Below are 21,401 nucleotides of genomic sequence, written 5' to 3'. Positions count from 1 at the left end.
AAAGTCTCTCTGTCAGCATTCACAACCTGCAACTCACCACCCGTATCCCAAGACTCAAGTTTGAAAATCTATTTTCTTTTCCCTTTAAAGAACACCTTGGGTTGCTGCATTCACAAACAAGTTCCCATCACACAGATGTTCCCTGGGCTATCATCACCCGGTCCTGGTCTGCCCTGAGGAGGACAAAAGACCACGTTGTTCTACTCACAGTGAAAAACACATTTTGAGAGGCCCCTGCCACCCTAAAAGATTGTAACTTGAAACAGGGCAGACAATAGAGAAGGAGAGGGAGCTATTGCACAGAAGTTGGAAAGAAATCCTTCCAGGGGCAGGGACGGATTGACAAGGAAAATGTACAACAGCAAACCCTCATATTCTGGCTTTTCACAAGGAGCTGGAGAGTGCTGCATTAGAAATGGAAAGAGCAGCAGTGCATCTTAGATGGACAGTGACTGTGTGTGAAGAAGGATGTAGCAGTTTGGATATGCTGCTATGAAAGAAGAAGATGAAGCCAATAAAAATGACTAATATTGCATCAATATTCCTCTCTCCATCAGTAGAAAGGCCTGTAATCACACATTTATGAGTGTCCATGCTGCTTGCCCTTTGCAGCTACCCTTGGCTGCCAGTTGGGAAGAGAGATATATTCTTTATCTCTGACAGTTATTACATTTTATAAAGAAAAATCAAGTCACTAAAGAGTTTTCTGACAACTGATAAGGTCTAACTGTTCTTTTACAGTCCCTTCCTGGTCTAAGTGGCTGAGCTGCTGAACTGGAAATACTTGCTCTCAGCTGACAATTGGCATAAGAAGGTTGAGCTGTAGAACTGGAAGGGTAATTTTCTGTGTAATCTGTGCTATTTATTGTTTTAGTATGGGCATATTTTTCACCAGTTTGATTGAGGGCTTGTCAAAGCAGGGACTATGGGAAGTTTTCTCCTTCAAAGTGTTAAAGCTCCTTGGTAACAATAAAAAAAAATCAAGTATTACTGTTTGATTAAGTAAGTAAGTGACCCCAAACCCAAACCTTTCCAGAGAAAGGGACCATATCAGAGTATTATCTCATTTCATGGATGAGAATCTGAAAAGGAGCTATGGTCCTGCCAGGCCTTATGCAAGTGCTCAGCACTGCTAATATGTGTCATTTCCCAAAGTCAACTGGACTATTCCTGTAACAGAGCTAAAGCCCATGGGTAAATATTTGCAGGATTAGGGTCCAAATGATCAGCCTCTTGATTCAGCAGGCTGCATCATTTCAAGAATACAAGGAGTCCCACTGAAAGAAGCTGGATTTCTGTCTCTAGGAAAGGTAACAACTGTGGTGAATGTTAGAGCCAGCAGAGAAGTCCTCAGTCTGGACTAATCACACATGCCCAGAGCTCAGCACCTGCTGTACCAGAGCCTGCCCCAGAGATTAAGGGTGGGAATTTCAAAAACATCAAAGGCCCAACTCATGCTGAAAATCGGTTGATTCACAGGCTTAAAGATACACTTTAATCCAAAATGGAGGCTTTTGAAAATTCAGCCCAGCAGTTAGCATTCCCTCTACTCAAAGTCTTCTTGGTAGTCAGCAGCTTTCTCCCTTCCAGCTCCCTCTCTGCTGCTCTTCCCATGTTGCAGTAACCCAGGAGTTATCTGTGTGAGGCCCAGGCTGATGAATTGCCTTCCCTGCTCACAAACTATCAGGACTGAGAGCTTTTACCTGTTGACACAGCACTTGCCTACTCAGCAAGCTTACTGTATTCCTATAACTCAGCCACAGCTTTTGGGGATGTTTGTGCTTACACAGAAAAATACTATTAAAAGTCTTGCCCCCTTCCTATTAAGCTCTCTCCAAGCCTGGTAATTGCTTTCCCTCCTGCATGCACAGAAATGGCAGCAAACATGATTTAGTAGTTTGGGGAGTTGGTCTGTGGTCCTGGGCAGCTCGTGTGCCTGCCTGCATTATGTGGGGAGGTGTTTTTTAATTCTCCAGAGGAGGGAGGGGAGAAGACTGGTGAAGTGGCAGCGAATCCATCCACATAGAATGAAAAGCACTGAGCCAGGTAGGCCTTTTAACCCTTACTGCCAGGGTTTGTGTCTCCCCTTTTGGAACAGCAGATAAAACAAGCATTGCTTTGTACTTTTATTATTAGTTTGTAAGTAGTATCCTATTCCCACCTGGTCCTGAAGAGCTTATCCTCAAATTTGGACCCAAAACAGCTCATGTCTGTCCAATGTGCAGACACAGAGCACAGCCATGCCTTTTAAGTAGAAGCAGGTCTTGGAGAAGGCTCTCTAACATATACCACCCTTGTGAGTGCCCAGCAGAGATGGATGTGGGTCCCTATTCGCTCCAGCAAGGAGAAGCCTGATAGAGGAAAAGGGAGGAAGACAGTCTGTGCACAGGCACCCTGCAAGAAACTAAGGTGGTCATCTGAGATACTGTTAATGGAAAGGTGCTGAAGACAGATGTTGAGAACAAGAAGTGAGTGGAAATTAAGGAAAGGAAGATGCCGAACTAGGTGTTAATGCTGAATCCACCTCAATAACCAAAGACAAGGACAGAGACAACTGCTGTAACAATGCAAATTGAGCTTTTACTAGCTGAAGGCCCAGCCCAAAAGCTTGGTATGTGGCAGCATTGCAGGAACAGGATATTTTATTCCCTGAATACCTTGAGTTACAGCAGAATCATAGAAAAACCAAATGGTGTCTAGTGGGAGCAATTCTTCAGTGCGTGGTTCACTCCAAGAGCTACAAACCTTTCAATGCTGCTGACACTGTAGCAACAGAGTCTTTTAGCTCTCAAGGTCACCAGCATTTGGGGATGAAGGCAGCCATAGCACAACTGTACCTTTGAACTGGTGTGCATATACACCAGGGCATGTTAGCTTTACCTCACATTACAAAAACTCTGTTCTAGGTCTCTGAAAACTTAATAACATGCAACCCTTTTAGTTTGCTGCTTCAGAATAATCCACCTATTCTAGGAAAGCATGGAGTCAGCCAACAAAAACTCACACCACAACTGCAATCAGTCTCCTCATGTTGAAATCTATGCCATGCATAGCTTAGTGTTGGGAACATGCCCCCTCTCTTCAGCTCAACCTCCATCCTGACCTGTTAATCTGCTCTCACCTTCTTTGTGAATTTGTGATGGTAAGAAATATTTATCAAGTACTACACTGAGGCCCTTTTATTAGGCTATACACCATGTGTCATTGCTATTTAAGTCATATAAACTGAATTGCTGAGCAGGTTGTAAAGGTCCTGCTGCTGAAGGTCTGCTGACAGAGCTACTGTCTATTTCTGTAATTTTAAGTATTAGCTGCATGTCAGTGTCTTCTGGAGATGGAAGGCAGCCATCTTTTAACCAAATGACTGTGGTTAGTCAGTGTATTGCTATGCAGAGTCAGTGCATTACTATGCACAGCAGAACACAGCCACAATAGGCTAGATGTCAAAAGAGAATTACAAATGGTGCTTTGCCCCTCACACATGCACATCAGCAAGTTGACAAAAACACCTGGTTTGTGTCTGCCAGCAATTTGTGTGTGTAAGTCTTCTGAAGTGGGCTCCACCACCACTGCACTACAACATGAACAAGGTGAATAAAAACTTGCTTGCGCTCTGTTACAGAGATGAGACTGACACAGAAACCACAACACAGAGCTTTCCATCTTAAGAGGGGAGGGAAAACCCCACAAGCCTGCAAGGATTTTGTGCTAGTGAAGATGGTCAATGAGGCAGTTCCTCAGTATGCCAACACAACAGCAGCAGTCAGTGTGCCTTGTCCAGAAATACAGTGATTACTGTCAGGATCCCATGGAAAACCAAGCTGGAGAGATGTTACCTATGACACTGGCACAGGCAGTGGGGAACTGAGAGGCTCTCCTGCCTCTTTGGAAGCATCCCCAAAACCATCCAGCTGAAGGCCATAATTGTATTGTTTCAAGGAGAGTCATGTTTTCCTTGGCCGCTGCACTCATTGCTTGGAGGAGAGGTCATCTGGGCATGTCACAACAGCCACGTCCACTCCCCTTCTTTCCAACCCTTCCTCCTGCTGTGCTCTGCAATGCATGGATGCAAAAATATCCCTCACTGGCCACCAGCGTAGCCCAGTGCATCCTTCCCCAGGGATGGAGCACACCTTATGTGCTCTCCCTCCCTGCCACAGTTCCAAGGTGCCTTTGTGCCTCTCATGTCTCAGCTCTTGCTTTCTCTCCACTTCTAAGCTTCAGAAATATTTAATCAAGGGAGGATTTACATTTAAACCAGTGCAGCAGGTGAAGCTGCATGCTGGGGAGCAGTTAACCTCTACTACATACTACTTGCTGAGTGTGTGCTCTGACCACTGTGACTGCACTTGCACTATCAGTCAGCTGCCCTGTCCACTACACTTTCTTGCAAGAGCAAGTAGAGAAACTAAAAAGGAGTAAATTTTTTAAAATAAAAATCAATCTACTTTCTGTCTCACTCTCTTCACAGTGCTTTACAAGTAATGGTTAGACCTAATATCTTCCATCCAGAAAAAAATAACAGTTGGAGTTATTATCTTGCAGCACAGCACTGGAAGTCTCTTTGCCCTATGAAATCTCTCTGTAAAGTATTCTGAGCTGAGAGTGTACAAGCTCATTAAACGAACAGGGTAGCAAAACTGTTTCCTGTTCTTGTAATGCTCTTTATAAGCCATTATTCCCCTACTGTTCTATAGGACAAAATATCACATGCAAAACTTGTGAGCAGCAGAAACCAGGTAAAAGCAGTTCCATTTGGTAAAAATGTTCCCTTTTTATTTTGACCATTTCAATTTAATTTTCCTATTATTTGCTTACATTTTGAAGGAACACAACTCTGCATTAAACCAGAAATGAGAAGTCTTCTACTTAATTAGTTAAATCCCTGGCACTTTTTGAAGTTCTTCCTGATTTCACTGTGTTGAGGGTATTACTAGGAAAAAAACTCATTGTAGTCAGCAAAAACACCTTATTTTTGATGAAATTACTTTTCTAATCAGGCATTTTCCCCCTGAAAATCTCTGGCCATCTCTCTGAGGCTGGGCTCTGCTGAACTGTAGCTGAGGTTCCTCCTCCGTGACTGTGCCTTAGGCACGGGGCTGGGGCCCAGTAGATGGCCCCCTTTGACAAGGCTCCACCAAGCAGGTCCTTCAGAGCTCATCTCACACCACCTCCCCAGCACCTCTACCCAACAGGAGCCAAACATTTTGAGATGACTATCAATTTTATAAAGTTTACACCAAGCAACACTCACCAACAGTGCAAAATGAAAAATGTGCTGTCATGCCTTCCTGATCAGCTGGTATTTCATAAACCCGTAACACTTCCTACCCTTCAGTAGGAAAAGGAAAATCCTACTTGCATCACAATTTTTCAGATTTTTCTTTCACCAATAAAAACTGTACATTCCCTGTATGAGAAAAGCTCTCTCTGCTGCACTAGTATTACAGAAAGGCTTTTCTCTCTGCGTAAATCCAAGCTGTAGGGCTCCTTTACTGCATCAGCAGTATCATATTTTAGCAACATTACCAGTCTTTCTTAGACTGAGACTGACTAACTCTTACATTGTCAAAGGATCTACTACTTCTCACAACCAATCTCTCTTCACTGAGGAATCAATGAAATAAACATTTTTAGTCTCATAGGGCAATTTCTAGTCCTGTAAGAAGTAAAAGAAGAAGGTGTTATAGCAAATTCAGAAGCTGGTTCAAAGACAGCAAAAGTAATGCAAAGTTACCGCTGCTATGATATGATGTGATCAGACGATTACCTTTGATCTGTCAAACGCCATTTGATTTCTATATTCTAACCTAGAAAAAGCTAATGCTTCTAGGATGGGAAAAATAGCACGTTTCAAGTGATTTGTTGAAATTTTCACCCCCACTCCACAGCTATTACCCAATATGGTAATATTTGCATATATAAGCCAGACAATGCATTCTCTGCATGGTTTCATTTTCTACTCAAATCCTGAACCTTTGGGCCCTGATTACATTAACCACATACTTCACTGTCACTCCCATTTTTCTTGGAGCCAGAAAATAGGTAAGTAAGGAAACTTAGAGGCATTTTCCTGAATGAGACAAACTTTAAATGAGAAACACTTCAACTTCAGCAGAGACAAAGTTCATTGGCATTAAATGCTGATACAGCTTCCTTGAGTGGAAGCTACACTCTCACTCCAGCTGAGAACCTGGTCTTACATCTACCCATGTAAAAAGGTACTGAGCAAATTGATTTTGCTCTCCTGAAGACTTAAACAAAAAATACTTGTTCTGGCCATGCTGTTTTCCACCTGTGTCTCTACCTCTGATTCTCCATTTGCTCTGGTTATATCTGCACAGGCAATTTAACTCACTCATGTCCATGCAAAATGTCTTTACGTGGCTCAGAAATTAAATCTAGCTCTTAAGCTCTGGCCTTTGTGGAATGCTGGCACCCTGGTACTCTATAGATATGCCATATGGATACAAAAAGTAGCCAGGGATCTGATCCCAGGCAGGAACGTGTCCGGAATATGCTTTAGTCATATCAAAGCCAGTTTGTTTATGTATGTCTGGCTCCCAGGACAACTTTCCAAGCCCTTCAGCAGACCCAAATCTTTTAATACCTCAGATTCCCAACTCAATTTCCAGACATGTTCCTGAACTTTGTTCTGTCTGTATTTCTGGAGAGGTGCTGAATAAAGAATCTAGTCAAGCAGCAGAAAAGTTGAAGCAGAGGAGACAACCATTGGCTGAAGTGGCTGCAGTATCCCAGCTCTTTCCTTCACCCCTCTCTGGACCCAAGAATGACACCCAGATGGTAAGTTTAAGGATTTGCACATAATGTCCCAAAGCCTGGAATCAGTACTATGAGTAAACATGCTTTAAAAGAGCTCCCATGACCCTTGAGTTGTCAGCATCTCTTTCGTCTTGCCCTTCCTTTTCCAGAAGAGCCCTGGAAGTAGGGGCTCCTTATTTATAGTCCTCCTGACTTTCACACTGGTCTTCATGCAACTCTATCTGGAAACATGCTTTCTTCCCCCATCTAAGCAAGGAATGTTGTAGCAATTTTATTTATTTTTTTTTAAGTGAAATATGTTACACTGTCCTGTGAACCACATGGCAAGGCTGACTTTGAGAGGCACTGAGCCCTTGCTGCCCAATGGCGTTCACTAGCACAGATAGAGGAATGGGAAGCAGTGGTGGCCGTTGTGAAGCATGTTGAAATTCCAGCCTGGATGCCTGAATCATATGGCTTTTCTTTACAGATTTTTAGCTCCTGGAGGCCAAATGTGTTGCATCTGTTCTGTGCACATTTGCAGGCTTCACTTATCACCACACTGCAAAGATGCAGAGATACAGAGCAGTACCTCTGATGATTAAAGGAAAATCTGCCATGGAGTGTGTTCTAAAGAAGTAAAAAAATAATCCTCTCTTGAAAATACTGGAAGGATAAGGTTAAAAGTTTCCTATCTCAGTTACCAATATAGAGATGGTATAATTATTCATCTGTTTGCAAAGCTATTTCTCTACATCTTATAAAGCAGAGCAATGTCTTGTGACTGGCATCAGATGGGAAACCTAGAGCACTTGCATGTGATGAAAGGTGCTGAAAGGACAGCCCTAGAAAATTAAGTCCTTTCTGATCCACAATGGATGTATCAGCAATGGCAGCAGTCCTGGGCCATGCTGTTCACTCGGATGAGTTAATTCTCTGAAGACCAGCTACCACTTTCTAGCCTCATCTATGCCTCTCTGCAGAGTCAGACAGAAAGCAGTTTCTGCCACTTTTACGATAGTTCAAGGATATTTTGGCAACACAATCAAGATTGAGCAACTCTCTTGTAATATATTTATCATTATTGAGTATTTATGACAGAACCACTGTTTTTGAGAGCTTTTTAAAGAAAATATGGAAGAAACATATGGAAGATGTCATTTAATGCTCTTTAGAGATGCCTGGATCACTTACAAAGAGAAAAGGCAAATTTAAGGTCCCTTCTTTCCAAGCCTTTCGGTCTTTGTTTTCAACAGGTGTCTAACTTACAGAGGCTTATCACCACAGGCTATCTAAAGTTTTCTTTCCACAAAAAGGAGATAGAGAAAACTGGTATTTCCTCTTACAGATGAGAGACTATGGAGAGACTACTGCACTTCTCCACGGTAACACAGCAGATGCACAGCACAGAAAGGAGCACCACCTGAATCTGTAGAGTCCTCAGCTAGCAATTTTCCTCACAAATCAAGGACAACCAGGCTGATGAGATGCAAATGTAGCTCCTGGAACCCTACAGCAACTCCAGGACTTCTGTGCCCCTCTCTCCTTCTCCGGGATGCAGAGAAGAGCAGAGAACTACTGCTCACCTGGTGGGTGCATGCTTCTGCTCTTCCTCTTCGTCTGTGTCGCTGCTGATGGTGATGACGCTGACGGCGGGGCTGGGGGTGTCGGGGATGACGATGGTCTGCCGCTGCCGCTCCCGCGTGCTGCTGCTGCCCACGTCGCCCCAGCCGCACGTAACCGAGGTGCTACAGGCAGGGCTGTTGTGCACCATGGCACAGCGGGGAGGGGTGTTCTCCTTCACTCGTTTTGACCGCTGGGGCGAGCTGATGGACTGGGAGGATGAAACTTCATAGGTGGATGCATTGCTGGAAATGGGGAGAAGTGTTAATTATTTGTTGGTTAAAACTCCGCATGCTTAAGTCACCCATTGCCGTGGTTTGTGAGTCCTGGCCTCTGATTCAGTAGCACTGATTTATGGAGCCTAGGAAAACTGCAAAATTGGCACAGTCACTTCTTCAAAGAAGACAGTGCCTTGCATGACTTATTCATATAATTGACTGAAAAGTAGTTTCTTTTAATAAAAAAATTCAAATTTGTTTTCCCTGGGAATTTCCAGATGAGAACTGCTGCCTTGCAGGAGTTTGCACTGGGAGGGTAAAGGCCAGCCAGAAAGCCCAGACATACAGAACAAAGGCAGGCACAGCATGGCTGACACAGGAGGAAGAACCACCCAAATAATAATCCCTTCCTCCTGCATCCTGCATGGATGCATCATGACCAGATACTTTTTGGCCAGAAAAAATTGGAGGTAAAATTAGAATTTGTTGTGGAAAACCACAATGACTTATCAGGAAAACTGCTTTTTTAAACAGAAATGAATTGCTGTTTAAGAATCTTTTTCAATTAACATTTTCTGCCCAATACTTTATCCTCTAGGACAGTGGTGTCCCATGGATGAGAGCAGACAGATGGGAGGACATATACTCAGTTTCATTGCTGTGTGAAGCAGCATACAACATATATAAATCAGAAAGAAATAAACAATATATTTATTACACAGTAGATAATCATTCCCAGTCTTCCTACTTCAGCTTCCCTGCCTGACCAGCCAGACAAGTGCCACTTGGTTCAGGGATCCAAACACAAAACTATCAGCCAAACAGTGCAGCGTGGGTCTACAGATGGGGTTATTTACCAAAGCACACTGACTAAAGCCCATTTCACTCATTTCCCACACTTCCTTTCTTGGTCGTGTTTCTTTTTTGCTATTGCAGAACATCTGGAGATTCAAAAAGGAAGAAAACCCCAAAGTTCTGGTTTTGTTCTGCTGCGGGGACTGGGCTGCATGTTCAGCCTGGCTGAAAGCTAACAAAAGGAATAGGTGGCATCCATCAAAAGGAAGTCACCCTGGCAGTATATCACACTACACCAACTTACATAGGCTCTTTTGCATAACAAATGGCTGCACCATAGCATTCAAAGTGCTTTTTGAATACCAATGAGCAGAGTGGAGTACCCTCCTCTCCAAAGGAGCAGGGTTCCTCATTTGGCACAAAAAGAGTCACAGTCAATGAAGCTGTAGAAACCCTTTGCTCTGAGAGTGCCCCATTCCTCCTGGACACAGCCACCCCACCTTAAAGTGACAGGAGAGGGGAGGTCCTGCACAGGCACGCTGGCTGCAACAGACTCTCTCTTTTGCTGGCTAGCTGGGGACAGAGCTGCCTCTCTATGTCATGAATAGACTAAGACAGCTGGAGCCCACCCAAAGTAAATCCAACATTAGAGAGCAGATAAATGGGAAGGATTTAAATAGTGGCCTCTTAACTTGAGTTGAACTGGTTGTGAACTCAGAGCCACTCTGGCACCAGTCCAGTCACCCAGGAAAACCACAAGCTCAAGATTTTGCCACTGCACAAGTGGTCACCCATTTTGGTTCTCTCCCCTGCACTGTTTTGTGTTTTTTCTTTTAAAGAAGAAGTATGCTAGTTGCACAGTCCAGAGGACCTACTCCAGAGCAGCTGCACATACACCTCGAACAGCCTTGTTCTCAAAACAGGATTACAGTGCTGTGACAGGCACTGTAACCATCCTACCATCTGAGCCGTGCAAGAAACCCCAGACTCCTCCTTCCAGAGCCAAATGGTCCTACTGAGAGATGACAGATGCTAAGGACTGCTCTGTATGAGATATCCTTATAAAATGTTCCGTTTTATGCTGCCATAATTATAATAAGGCCAGGGTATAATAATGGGTATCTGTTGCTGGTGTGGACTGTTGAAGACAGGGGCTAACGACCTATGTTAGGAGCAAGAGAGCTCAGGTGGCCTAACGCCACCAGTCCTCCACTCCCTGTGGCAATAAAGCTCAGAAGACTGTCATTACCCCACTGCTTTAGAAAGGGCAGATCTTTTGTGCACACATCAGGCACACACTCCTGAAGATGCAGCCCCCTTCAAGATGCAGATGCTGCACCTCAGGAGTGCTTCTTCCAGAGGATATGGGAAGAAAAGGTGTGGCAACTGGGTACTGCGCCACACTGATCTGAGAATACGGTTATGTTTTTAAATCATTGTGACTACAAGGCTCCAGGTAATTGCAGCAGTGTAACAAGCCATATGAACAGGCCTGAGCTTCCCATTTTGCATCTTCTCCAGCCAGTAACTCCCACACAAAATGATGCTCGCTGGGTATAAAACACCTCTGACTACCTCCTGGGCACCGAAGAGGTGAGGCAGTGAAGAGCCCCATCACAGAATGTGTGATCTAATCCCTCACGGGCTGTGGAACAAAACCTATTTTACCCCACAGAAGTCAATGAGCACCTCTCTTGCCAGCACGGCGGCGTGGCAGGGCAGCAGTTGGAAGCAGTCGGGCTGGGAGCCCTGGCACTCACCGTGGAGCTGACTGGTGCTGCTTGCTCTTCCTGGCGGACGCAGTGGCAGGTGGCTGGCGCATGACGTGAGCGACGCCCACGTTGACGGGCTGGGCGGCAGGCAGGGCCACGTGGCTGGCCAGCAGCGTGGGCTGCTGCATGATGGGGTTGTAGTGGCTGCCGTGGGCGTGTGTGTTCCTGCACAGCGGAGACACAGGCACATGTTGAGAATGCAACTGGCGGCTGCTCAGCAGGCTCCTCCACACAGCCTCCCACCACCCTCCACCGAGGTGCCCTCTCCTCCAGGGCCTGTTGGGTTCCCAGCCTTCCCAGGACCGAGCGTTTTCCCCAGGGAACAGGCTGAAGGAGTGGTGTGGGCACAGCATTCCGCTCTAAGGGCAGGGAGCAGAGAAGTCTCCCACAGCTGTCAGACAGTAAGGTCACAGCTGCCGCCCTTCTTCCCTCAGCCCTGTAGCCTTGCAAGAGCCCAGCCCTCATGCCTCCTCCAGCAGCAGGTACTTCAGGGCACCTCCAAGCACCCCTAGTTTACCTCCAGTCTGCCAGCGGTTGGGTTCCTGCCATGGACTCCGGGATGACGGTCGCGTGCTGGACAGAAGTGTGGGTGGCCACCCCGGTCAGCTGCTGCCAGGCGGGAGGGAGCAGGATCTGCTGAGTGCCACTGGGCCATGCTTGCTGTCAGACAGAGGGAAAGCAATTCTTTAGCAAAAGGCATTGAGCACTGAACACAAGCAATGGTCCATGCTCAGCTGGGGGCCCTAATAGTGATCATGGTCACACTACACAGCTCTTATCACCTTTCAGTCACAGAAGACAAACACTGTTAGGAAACCATAGTATAGGCAGGAATAGTTATAAATATAGAGAATGCAAAGCAGGGGGTGAAAAAAATCCTTGCCATTCAAAGCAGCAGCTGTGTTTTAGGTTAAACAGGGAATGGAAGGGATGAAAACTTGTTGGCATTTCAACCTGAACACCAAATTTTTTAGCACGTTCTAATTTTGACTCTCCGGATCAGCTGGGCACTATGGCTCCATTGTTAATTTCCCCTTTCTACAGCCAGCTTACTTTCTCAAGTAATGCACAGCTACACATTGCATATCTGTCCTTTCCATGTGTTCTTCAACTTTTTTCCCTCTCTTAGAGGGCAGAAAATCTCTGCCCTTTGAGTTGAGCCATCATTCTGCTATGCAATCACCCCTCCAGCTGAGCTGCCACAGGCATGACTCAGGTTGTCCTGCTCCAGTGACTCCACGCAAGTCAGATGATTGATTTTTGCACTTGGGAAACTATGTGCTGCCCGAATGTGGCTCTGGCACCTTTTTGCTGCTGGGCTGAGGAACTCAGGGGTACCAGCTACAGCCCACCTTAGTCCCAACCTGCACTACTGTACTGGACCTGTGTTGTGTTATCTCATTGCTCTAAGGAAGCTAAATTTGAGAGGAGGCTTCTTCCAGGCATGCATTTATCCCCTTCCCCACCCTCATAAGGATCATGTTAACTGTCCCCATGATTCCTTCCTATCCCCCAGTACACAAACCCCAAAACAATCCACCCTGCAAAAAACCATTTTTTCCCAATTCTACTCCTAAGTTTGATCATCTTGTAACTTTTCGTGTTGCTGAGTTACATGAAAAGGCTGCTATAGTGAGGCCTCTCAGCAACATCTGCAAAGGATGGAGAGTCACAAGGCTCCTGAGAGCCCTTCATCTAAGGAGCCACAACCATGGACTGGTGATGCTTGGAGCAGGTAAAAGGATGAGGCAAAGGCACAAAAAGATCAGGGAGGAAAAAAGCATTTTTATTATTCTCTTTTCTTTTTTTACCTCAGCTTTGCTTTAAAAGAGGAGACTGAACTACTGTTGAAGTCAATCCCAGGGGACTACCTGGATTTACTTGCAGACAAAACTGCTTCCTCCCTTTTCAGGAATGGAATGGAACAAATCTAAGCTCCTTGTCTCACTGCAGTGCATAAATTTAGATGCAGTGTCAGGGCCTAGGCACAAATTCCTCACTTATTAGGTAAGGACCACTGAATCATTTAATCTGCAGATAAGACTTGTCTAGGCTGATCCACCAGCACTGTGTGCTGTGCTTACACACAGAAGGCTTGTCCTGGCAACTGCAGTGTGTTTCCAGTCAGTGCATTACTATGAAATTTTGGTGGGGTAGTGAAGCAATGCTCTGGCCCTTGTCCTCAGGAGCTGGTGGGTCCCCTGGAGTGACCATGCTCATACTCCGGATATAGAGCAGGAACAACTAATGGAGTAACATTTTGAAAGCTAGTGGCAGGACGTCTGTAAGAAGTGTTGTTGGAAAGAGTTAAAAGGAGAGAAAATCAAGAATCCAGGGTGTTATTCAAGGGCAGGGGACAGTTCCGGGTCACACCATGGAAGCCTGCTGGAAAACTGTGCAGCTTTGCCTCTTTCGAGATCTGAAGCTGCAGTGAGCTGTGAGTAAAGACAGGATCAGTCTCCTATCACTGGTCTCTGTGCATACAATATGTGGACCACACTTGCTTGAGAGGATGAAAAGAGACCTAGAGAAGTTACAAACAAGTTACTTTAGCCAGTGACCCTGCATCTTGCAGATTCCTTGCTCTGCCTTGCACTGCCTAGCTCCATGGCACAGGCTGCAGACACACAGCTGCCAGACATGATGCTCAAGCTCTGTCAGTGCCTCCTGCCCTGGATCCCTCTGTCCCTCATCTGGGACAGCTGGTCTGGTACAAAATGCACAGGGAGAACTGGATGCCAGCTGCACTGGGATGCAGTAAGGCTTTATCAGCCGCAGGCGTCCTGAGGAGTGCAAACACAGAAACCTGCACTGTGTGCTGGGCAGGGGAGAAAGCCTGACAGCGCTACACAGTTCTGGGAGCACAAGGAGCAGCATCATGCCTCATCAGTGGGACAAATAAAGCAGGGGACAGACAGAAGTGGGCTCTGGAGGGCTGCACTCTCTGCTGGGGCCAATCCCTCTCACAGTTGCAGCAGTCACACGGCCCAGGCTGAAGAGCATTAGATAAGCAGCTGTGCATGAGAGGAGCAGCTCTCTGCTGGGAGAGAGACACGCAGACGCCGAGATCAGATGTGACTACAATGCATCACAAAGAAGCTGTGTTTTTCCATTCAGGAAACTGGAATTGGGTACAGATTTGTTTATCAGACCAGCTGCTCAGCCCGAATCAAGCAAGGCCCACGGACACCAGATGCCACCGGCATCAATCAGAGTGCCCTGCCATCAGAGACAGCTCGCATTTTCATTGCGCGAGACGAATAGGCACAGCAACAGGCACATCTCCTCTCTTTTATTACATCAAAAATTAAAAATCTGTGCAAGTGAGGAGTGTTTCTCAGAAACAGCCTGAATTCCCCCTTTGGAAGGACTGTGAATGAAATGTCAGTAGAAAGTATGAAAGAGGATGCCCATGAAACAGGTGTTCATGTGGCAGGGCAGCGCTGAAATTGGTAACCTGTGCTCAGGAGAAGCTTTACTACCAAACATTCCTCACTTGCATAGAGCCCAACAAGGCCACCATGAGAAGAAAGGAGGAGGAGGTACTGAGATCTTTCAGGATCCTTCTGTCTTTGAGATGTTTCAGATCCAGCCCTCACTCCTTCAAGCCCCAAAGGACAGCACGCCACAGGAGGCCTGGCAGAATGGTAGGGGCATGCAAAGCTAGCATGTAAAGTGACCTCCTTCACTCACTGTCTTGGCTGACTTCTTGCACAAACTAGAGGTGCTAGCCACTGAGCCCGCACAGACTGCTCCTTGCTTTGCCATAGCTTTTGTTTCCCTGCCTCTTAGGCTCTTATTTCCCACCAAATAAGGGAGGTGGCCCATGTCAGTTGTTACAGCAAGCTGCAGCAGAGATCGGTTTGATGCTTCAGACAGCTCTCTGACAAAGGCTCTTCTATTGGGAAGGGGCAGGGCATCCTAGCTGAAGGAAATCACACAGACTGCAAGTTGCATTTTGATGTGTCTTCACCAGATAAGTGTGACTGGCAGGTGGCAAAGGAAGGCAAGAGCACCAGCAGTCTTACCCCAGCAGTGCAACACACAGGTGTAAACCCTGAAGTCTGCTGGTTCCTGACTGCATATGAAAGTGCTGGCATGGTAGATCAAACAAGCCTGAGACAGAGACTTGCCTTTGTAACTAGCTGGTCATCTTTTCCAGCTTGCACAACTTAGTTTTAAGTATACTAGGTGGTTATTTTAGGTGGTTTTTTTTTTTTTTTTCCCCTCTCTGGTATCAGCAGAGGTACCATGGTGCCAGCTCAAAAACAGCTGAGGTAGATTCACTGAAGCCTGCACAAGGAGGAATGAACTGCTCCTCTGGTTTGAGGAGCTGGGGTACCCCTCGAGGATGTGCATGTAATCAGTAATACCCATTCCTGTTTGGCTTTTTTTTTTAAGAGGAACCATGCTTTTCCTATGAGAACATTTCAGACAATTGTGCCAATAAGAACTGCTGACAAGGAGAGCTCCTTGAGTGTGGGGTCCTTGCCTCTGCCTCCTACATCTCTCTCATACCTCACGAGCAGAGGTCCTCATAAAACAGAACAGTTTAGAAAGCCTAAAGCATGAAAGGTATTTATCAGCAGCATGCAATTCATCAGTGCAATTCCTGGCTGTAAACTACCCCCAAGATTTCGAGTTCAGGAGGATGCAGGAGGTTATTATAGGTTCCTTCTCAGCAGAGGCCTGACACTGCTTTCCCTGAGGCTTTCCCACAGATTTCAGTAGAAAAGCAGAAAGAAAAAGGGTTTTTCCAGTGGCTTTTGCAACTCTGACATTCTTTGAGCTGAACAATGAGCTGGGGGAGATTTTGACATTTCAGAGAAAGCTGCAGACTCATACACAGTTGCCCAAGTCTCCAAACTGCACCACAGAAGGCCCTCAGAGAAAGCTTCTCTCCTCAGACTCCAAGAGCTAAACAACACAGTAGACACCTGCTGAGCTTGGTGCCTTTAGAATTCCTTACCTGTGCGAGGAGTCCTGGCTGGATCTGAAGAGGCTGGGCCCCAGGAGCCTGAGTGACAATGGGAACGGCATTCTCCATCCGAACCGAGTACCCAGCGTGCTTCGAAGGGGAGGCTTGCAACCCTGTTCCACCAGCACAGAAGGTACAGCATAAGCCACCAGCAGCATTGCCAGGAACAGGGGCTGGCTCTCAGAGGAGCCTAAAGACACTCGCTGATGCCCACTTAAATTGCAATGTTCAGTCCCTCTGTCAGAGTGCCACCTGTGCTACCCTGGCCCAAAGATGTCCATCAAATGTTCACAAACATGATTACTGTATAAGGGTGCAGAAAAGACATTTCCAAAGGCACTAAGGGATTATCTGAGTTTGTATTTTAGGGTACCTCAAGCACATGGGAAATATTGCGATATTACAATGTGCACAGGCAGAAAAGAGGGGAGTGAATGGCTTCTCTTCCCCATATTCTCTGGTTTAAGAACAAGAAATGGTCTTTATCGGCCAAAACCCATTGCTATATGAGAATGATCTCTTTACACCAAAGTGGGATGGGAATCCAGAACTCCATACTCCCTCAGCCTTGAAGGGGACAGATGATTTTCTCTAGCACAGTTTCTTGGGACTCATATTTGAAAGGCCCTAGCACACTCCAAACTCCAATCCAAACTGCTGGCTGAGCCCCACATTAGCCTAACTGAGCTGGAGGAAGCTTCCCTCTCCAGCACCTCAGTGCATGGCACAGCCTGGGCTGCCTCCTCTACTTTGGAGCCTTCTCAAAGCAGCAAGCTGAGGATGGTCGCTTACATACTCCACTTCTGAAGTCAAACCCTTGAGATGCATTTTAACTACGCTGAAGAGGTCTAGCTAAACTTCTCTAGCTCAAAAGGGCTTTGATAATCTTGCAGAACATTTAACAAGTGCCTGGAGACTAATGCACAGACAGGCTTGTAGAAATGAAGAGCAGAAGTTGTACCAGCTGAACTGAGGTCTATTTAGACCACTTCCTACAGACACTTGGCAAGTTTTCCCGAATTGCTACAGCATGTAAAGTTAACAGAAGGACAAGTGGTTAACATTGAGCATCTCCCAAGTTGTCTGACAATAGTTCCTACGACTAGTATACACAGGCAGAGCTGTTTGCAGCAGGGTGGAGCTGAGGGAATTATCCTCATAAATTGTCATGGCATCTGTTTATGGGGAAGAACCCTCATATCCACCAGTACCATGCTCCCTGCTGCATTACCCTCCTGGGTTCCCCTTTTAGCAATCGAGTCACTGAGAAGTGACAGTATGACCCATTACATACATATGTACTCATTTATTGGTATCATGTGGGAAAGCTTTCAAGTTTACCAAAATATGGCAGAAGAGCCTTAAACTTTGTTCAGGGCAAAGAATGACAAGTACCACATATTCTCCCCCAGCCCCTTCTCAGTAACAGCTGCCTCCAGCTCAGGATCTTAGAGGTGCCCACAAGATCCTCTGCCAAGGCAAACACTTCCATCTACAACAACCTCGCTGCTCTGATTTACTAGGCCAGCCCTTTTTTCTGCCACATGACCTGCACTGATGGAACTCATTTCCAACAAGAGCTGGACGAAGCAGCAGGCCAATACCTGGTGAGGCTGTCACTTACCTTGGAAGCCTGGTGGGCAGACAATGAGGGCTTGCTGTAAGGGGTCTGGCCGGGCACAGATCTGCGCTGTTCCTGTCTGCAGGGGCATGCTCCGCTGGGCCACCGCAGCCATGGACGCCGCTGAGGGCTGGTAGAGTGCAGATTGGTAATTTAGTATGGAGACCTCGGGGTTGGCTAAGGAAATAGTGGCACTGGAGGAGGTGGGAGCCAGGTTGGTGGTCTAAAGGAATGACGGGAATTAAAACAAAAAAACAAACAAAAAAATGAGGGAGATGGGTACGCTGAAGAAGCAAAATCCAAAAAATAATAAAGTAAAATAGTGTAAGATAAAATAAAAACCAAGACAAAACAGCAAAAAAGGGGTAGAACAGGACACTGAGGAGTAAAGAGACAAGGGCAGTGCTGGGGAGAAGGATCACAATCTGCCTGAGTGTGCCATGGCCGTGCCATGCCATGGGACCCCTGGCCACACGGCACTGCTTGTACTGCTCAGAGACACAGCACATTCCCTGCAGCAGGACTGCAGCCCCATTTCTCACCCAACTGGCTCTGATTTGCAGAATGATGAAGATGGGCTCAGAAAGTGTTGCTATCCACAAATCACATTGTTCACTCATCATGTATATAGCTCTAGAAGCTGCTCACATTTCTTAGGTAAAATAGACTCAGCACCTCCATGCCCTGTGAATTCTCATCCTGAGAAGGAAAATCCACCCTGGCCTTTCCTCTTAGATACCTTGTATCTAAGATGGCACATGCCCCTTGAATTATGTTTGAAATTAGAAGGAATCAGAAGGCATAACAGGAGGTAATGCTAATACTTGCAAAGTCCAAACTTCACTTAAATTGTCTTTAAAATCTTAGAGCAGGAACTCCAGTAGGGGATGTTTCAAAGCCAAAAAAAATCAGCCCAGAGTTCTGCAAAAATCTAGAAATCTGAAGACTTTTTTTCTTTTTTAAAATTTGGACTAAGTCTAACTGTTGCGAGCAACTAAACAGCTCTGCCACTGCTCCAAATATATGTTCTTAGCATGCATGTTAGGGAGCCAGACACTACCAGACCAGAGCCCATCCTTCGCCTCTGTCCAAACATGCCAGCAACACTGCTGGAGACTGGTCAGACAACATTTCTCATGGTGAATGTACGAACCCAGGAGGAGGCTTTGATCAGGAGAGAGCAGACCAAGCATTTTGCACTGCCCTGGTTGCCACTGGACCTACACTGCACTGCCACAGCCACAGCCATGAAGGATGTGACAACAAAATATTTCTTCCTTCTCCTGATCCCCTCTCAGTGCAGGGGCTGTGAAGTGCCATCTGCTCTCCTGTGCAACACTCTGAGGAGCAACCACAGCAGCTCCCATGCTCGTAATCTCAGAAGCCATAACTGGAAGGAGGCAATCCCCAGATATTTTGCAGAGACAGGAAACAAAAGAAACCCAAGACAAGTGGTATGTTGAAGATAATTGTGAAAGGCTTAGAGCTTGTTCAAATTAAAACACCCTTCCTGGAAATATTTCTGCCAATTCTTCTAGGAACATTGGGCATACCGGTTCTGCTCAGAACACACACCCCTTATGAGAATTCAGAAATGACCATGGATCTCCCCAACCAACAGCTGAACTTAATGTCAAGTGAAAAGTGAGGAAATGAAAGCAAGTCTGCCTTTCCTACAAGTAACTGTGGTACAAACAGTGTCTCTGCCCTGCAGCTGGGACCTAGGGGAGCATGTAGCACGCATTTCTTTAGTCAGCATCTCAGAAGCAGCCTAGAAAGGGAACTGGTGTTTGTAACTAGTACCCTCTCACACCAAGTCATGGCCTATCTCTGTCTGTGCCTGCCTGAATTGTTTCAAAAGACCATCTGTGATCACATGTATCAAGACCTGAGTCAAGAAGTCTGGTTTCCTCACTGACACAGGAGCATCTTGCACACCTGCACAGACTCCTTTAGCTCCCTTGCTTTCCAAACAACATTTCCGCAATGCCACCTGCAATCTCTAGAGTGAATCGTGAGCAGCCTGTTCCCAAAAGGTTTCAAAACACCAGCTATTTCTTGAGCTTCAGTCTCCTAGAGTGCTCTCCCTGGGGAGTTTCCTTTCACTGCTGTAATACAGTACCACAGCAAACAACTTAGCCTGTTAGTCACATAAAATTTGTTAACGCAGCACCCCCCAACACTGGGGCAAGTAAAACTAATACAAAGCATGATTATAAAGCCAGAGCCCACCAAACTGGAGTGCAATGTGTTCACAGTGGGAGCACATGCACATGGTGCCCACATCAACTGTGGCCCCTGGAATAAAAGCAATGAGAGATAAGAATAAATATTATTGCTACACTCTTCTTTCCTGTTGATCAGTTACAGTGCTGTGTCTGTTACACAGGGTTTAAATTCATTTTACTTCAACGCCAATTTGAAGAAGAGCTGTAAGATCACAAATACTTCTGCCTGACCCAGGGAGTGAAGTACTGCTTGCTGCATTAAGGGACTAATGAGCTTTTTCCCATAGCAACCTCCCAAGTAAGCAGGATTTATCACCCCAACAACAACATAAACAACGAGTGCAACATTTCACCGTCACACAAAATGTCACAAGATTACTGCTTGCCTGAAGAAAAGAAAATGAGGAGAAGAGCAGAGGAAGGAGAGTAAAAAGGCACCATCTCTTGGCAGGCATGTTAAATGGGAATGCTACTTTGCTTTTCATCTTCTAGGCCCTCCTGACATAAATGTTTCAAGCACTGGCTGCTTGTGATCGATGCCCTCACCTGGTTGTGGACTGTGTTGAGCTGGTTGTTAAAAGTCATGGTCAGGTTGGTCGATGTACTTGGGGCTACGTGGGTGATGAATGGTGTCTTGCTCTGGTTCACCGTGTCGTACATATTCACCCGCCGCTTGCAAATCTCCATGTTCTGGAAGCAGGACTTGACACTGCGCAGGGAAAGAGGGGCAAGGAAGGCAGAGAAAATCAACCAAGCGACTCACACAGCTAACAGTTCATCACAGTGGCCCTGCAATAGGTCTCCATGGCAGGCTTAGCACTTTCTAGGCTCTTAAAGCTCTTTGCTATTTTATGCAGGTCTCTTTTAACTGGTGAGAGTCAGATTAACTCTGTACTGAAGAAGGCCAAGCTGAGAGCAGCTGCCCTGGGACTCCTGGGTGCTCCCACGGGTCTCTGCACTGCAATACAAGTCACAAAAGCAAGCAAATTGGTTGCTCTTTAGGGGACAGGGCAAGAAATACAAAGTGGCTATATTAAAAGACTGAAAGAGACTGAGAGCAAGAAAGAAAGATACTGTTTTTTTTTGTGATGATGGAGCCTGAGAGGAAAAGAAAAGCCATGCTTTTTGCCTCAGTGTAAGCGCAAATAGTTTTACATGTCTTTTGCAAGGAAGAATTTTACTGTTCTTGATCACTGAGACCCCCTAAAAAAATCATCCTTGTTCCTTTTAAGCAGTTGTTTACCAAGAGCTGAGTCTAGTGAAGCAGTTAAAACATTGCCCCTGTCTGGCTAAACGCTTGTGCAGATGCTTATCTTGAAGCATGATATCTCCTCTTGCAGTCAGTGGGACAATTCATATCAAAAACTTATTCCAAAGCAAATTCCTCAATGCCCCGAGGGAATC

At 45.9% G+C, this 21,401-nt stretch overlaps 1 protein-coding gene across 1 annotated transcript in view; it reads right to left on the bottom strand.

The window, feature by feature from the left end:
- The window catches only part of HIPK2 (homeodomain interacting protein kinase 2), a 128,180-nt gene that overhangs the window by 6,179 nt on the left and 100,600 nt on the right, over positions 1-21,401 (bottom strand). Inside the window, exons 7-12 of the mRNA XM_053977577.1 lie at positions 20,544-20,706; positions 17,773-17,992; positions 16,140-16,261; positions 11,688-11,830; positions 11,159-11,335; positions 8,349-8,630 (exon numbers count right to left, since the gene is read on the bottom strand). Coding sequence (XP_053833552.1) covers positions 8,349-8,630; positions 11,159-11,335; positions 11,688-11,830; positions 16,140-16,261; positions 17,773-17,992; positions 20,544-20,706 — 1,107 coding nt within the window. The remainder of the gene's footprint in view (positions 1-8,348; positions 8,631-11,158; positions 11,336-11,687; positions 11,831-16,139; positions 16,262-17,772; positions 17,993-20,543; positions 20,707-21,401) is intronic.

This window comes from Vidua macroura, chromosome 5, assembly GCF_024509145.1.
Source record: "Vidua macroura isolate BioBank_ID:100142 chromosome 5, ASM2450914v1, whole genome shotgun sequence".
NCBI lineage: Eukaryota > Metazoa > Chordata > Aves > Passeriformes > Viduidae > Vidua > Vidua macroura.
This window is presented reverse-complemented; position numbering and strand designations above follow the sequence as displayed.